Source organism: Halyomorpha halys, unplaced genomic scaffold (genome assembly GCF_000696795.3).
Source record: "Halyomorpha halys isolate HHAL.00 unplaced genomic scaffold, Hhal_1.1 Scaffold668.1, whole genome shotgun sequence".
In the NCBI taxonomy this organism is placed as follows: Eukaryota; Metazoa; Arthropoda; class Insecta; order Hemiptera; family Pentatomidae; genus Halyomorpha; species Halyomorpha halys.
In genome coordinates, this window is record NW_027111382.1 from 210,537 (window position 1) to 212,115 (window position 1,579).

Below are 1,579 nucleotides of genomic sequence, written 5' to 3' on the forward strand. Positions count from 1 at the left end.
CTTTTAAAAAAACTGTATCTAGGGAACTACTGAAAGTCAAAAATTCTATTACGGCTTATGTTCATTTAAGTTTTTCTCTTCATAAAAATGTTGTATCGAACGTACTGAAAGATCAGTAGTTAGTGAATTTATTTTGAAAAATCTATATCTCAAAAACCATTTCACGTACAGATTTCTATTAGCACTCAAATTAAAGCTAGTTTAATGAGCTATAAAGTAGACTATTACGTTTATTTTCGTAGGAGTTGTAGTTTTCATGATATTTTCTAAAATAAATTGATTTATAGTTGTTCGGACAAATTTTCTTCTGCTAAATTTATATTCATATGTGAATATCATAAAAACTACTACCCCTAGGAAGATAAGTGTCATAAACTGCTTTATAGTATGTTTTCATTTATTTTGAGTGTTGGTAGACATGTGTGCGTCTTTTGGTCTAGAGATATATTTTTCAAACATTTTATACGAACAACTAGAAGTTAACATTTTATGAGTTTATTTTGTCAAATATGACAAAAACTACTACTCCTACATAGATAAACATTATTAACTATTTTATAGTAAATTTAACAATCTTTAATTTGAATTCTGGCAGACATCTGATATTTCAGTACATTTTTATGAAACGTTGCTTTTTAAAAGGCTATATCTCGAGAACAATTGGATAGCTCTATTAGGGCTAATATTTCAGAAAATTTATTCTTCTTTAAAGAATGTTCTTTTAGATTTTCTAGTGTTGTTGGTAGTTTTAAGATATATAGCTTCGAATTAAAAATTATTGTTTTTTAAGGTTTTGAAATAGCTGTCATTTTTATTGCCCCTACCTATACTTGGCAGACTCATCAGTTTTGACTAGTAATTATACATAGTTTTCATTAGAGTAATCAGAATTTTGATGTAATAACTGACTTTTTTCTCTTCTTGGGCTCGTGTACAATAATTACCCCTTCCTTTTCATAAAAATCTATAAAATTTAATTGATTAATTATATTTTTAATTACAGCAACGCCACACGCAGGAGAGGTTGTGTACTTGTGGTGGGCAGGCTACCTAAAGGGACAAGATTTGGCTCTATCTTATGACTTAATAAAAATTTGGACTCACTTTGCTGATACTGGGTAATTAATATAAGTTAGATATCTTAAAAGTATAGATATAATATATCTGTTGTCAGAGAACATGTCGCATAAAATATGATCAAATAACTATTTAAGTACTACTGACGTCCCAACCAATTCTAACACTATTCTCACCACGTGTGCCGATGAAACGTGTCATAGTTGATATTAATCCTTTAATTGCAATCCAAACTCTCCTATCCCATATATATCACAACTATCAAAAGAATGGCGGAAATTGTGAAAATCTACCACCGGCCCTACAGTATCCTTTAATACAATGAAATGAAAAAATAATTCTATTATGGGTCATATGTCCCCTAAGAATAAATACATGGTTCATATAGTGAGGTTTTTATCTGGCGAGCGTTTACAAATTTTCAGATAGTAGAATGAAATTACATTGGTATATTGGCTTTACTACTGTTTATAATGTTAATCAATACCTGCCTATTTATTTG

General features: G+C 29.3%; 1 protein-coding gene across 1 annotated transcript in view; it reads left to right on the forward strand.

The window, feature by feature from the left end:
• The window catches only part of LOC106685184 (esterase FE4), a gene marked incomplete in the record, with an annotated part of 62,982 nt that overhangs the window by 56,354 nt on the left and 5,049 nt on the right, over positions 1-1,579 (forward strand). The window contains 1 exon segment of the mRNA XM_067049391.1: positions 1,004-1,118. Within this exon segment, the coding sequence (XP_066905492.1) occupies positions 1,004-1,118 (115 nt within the window).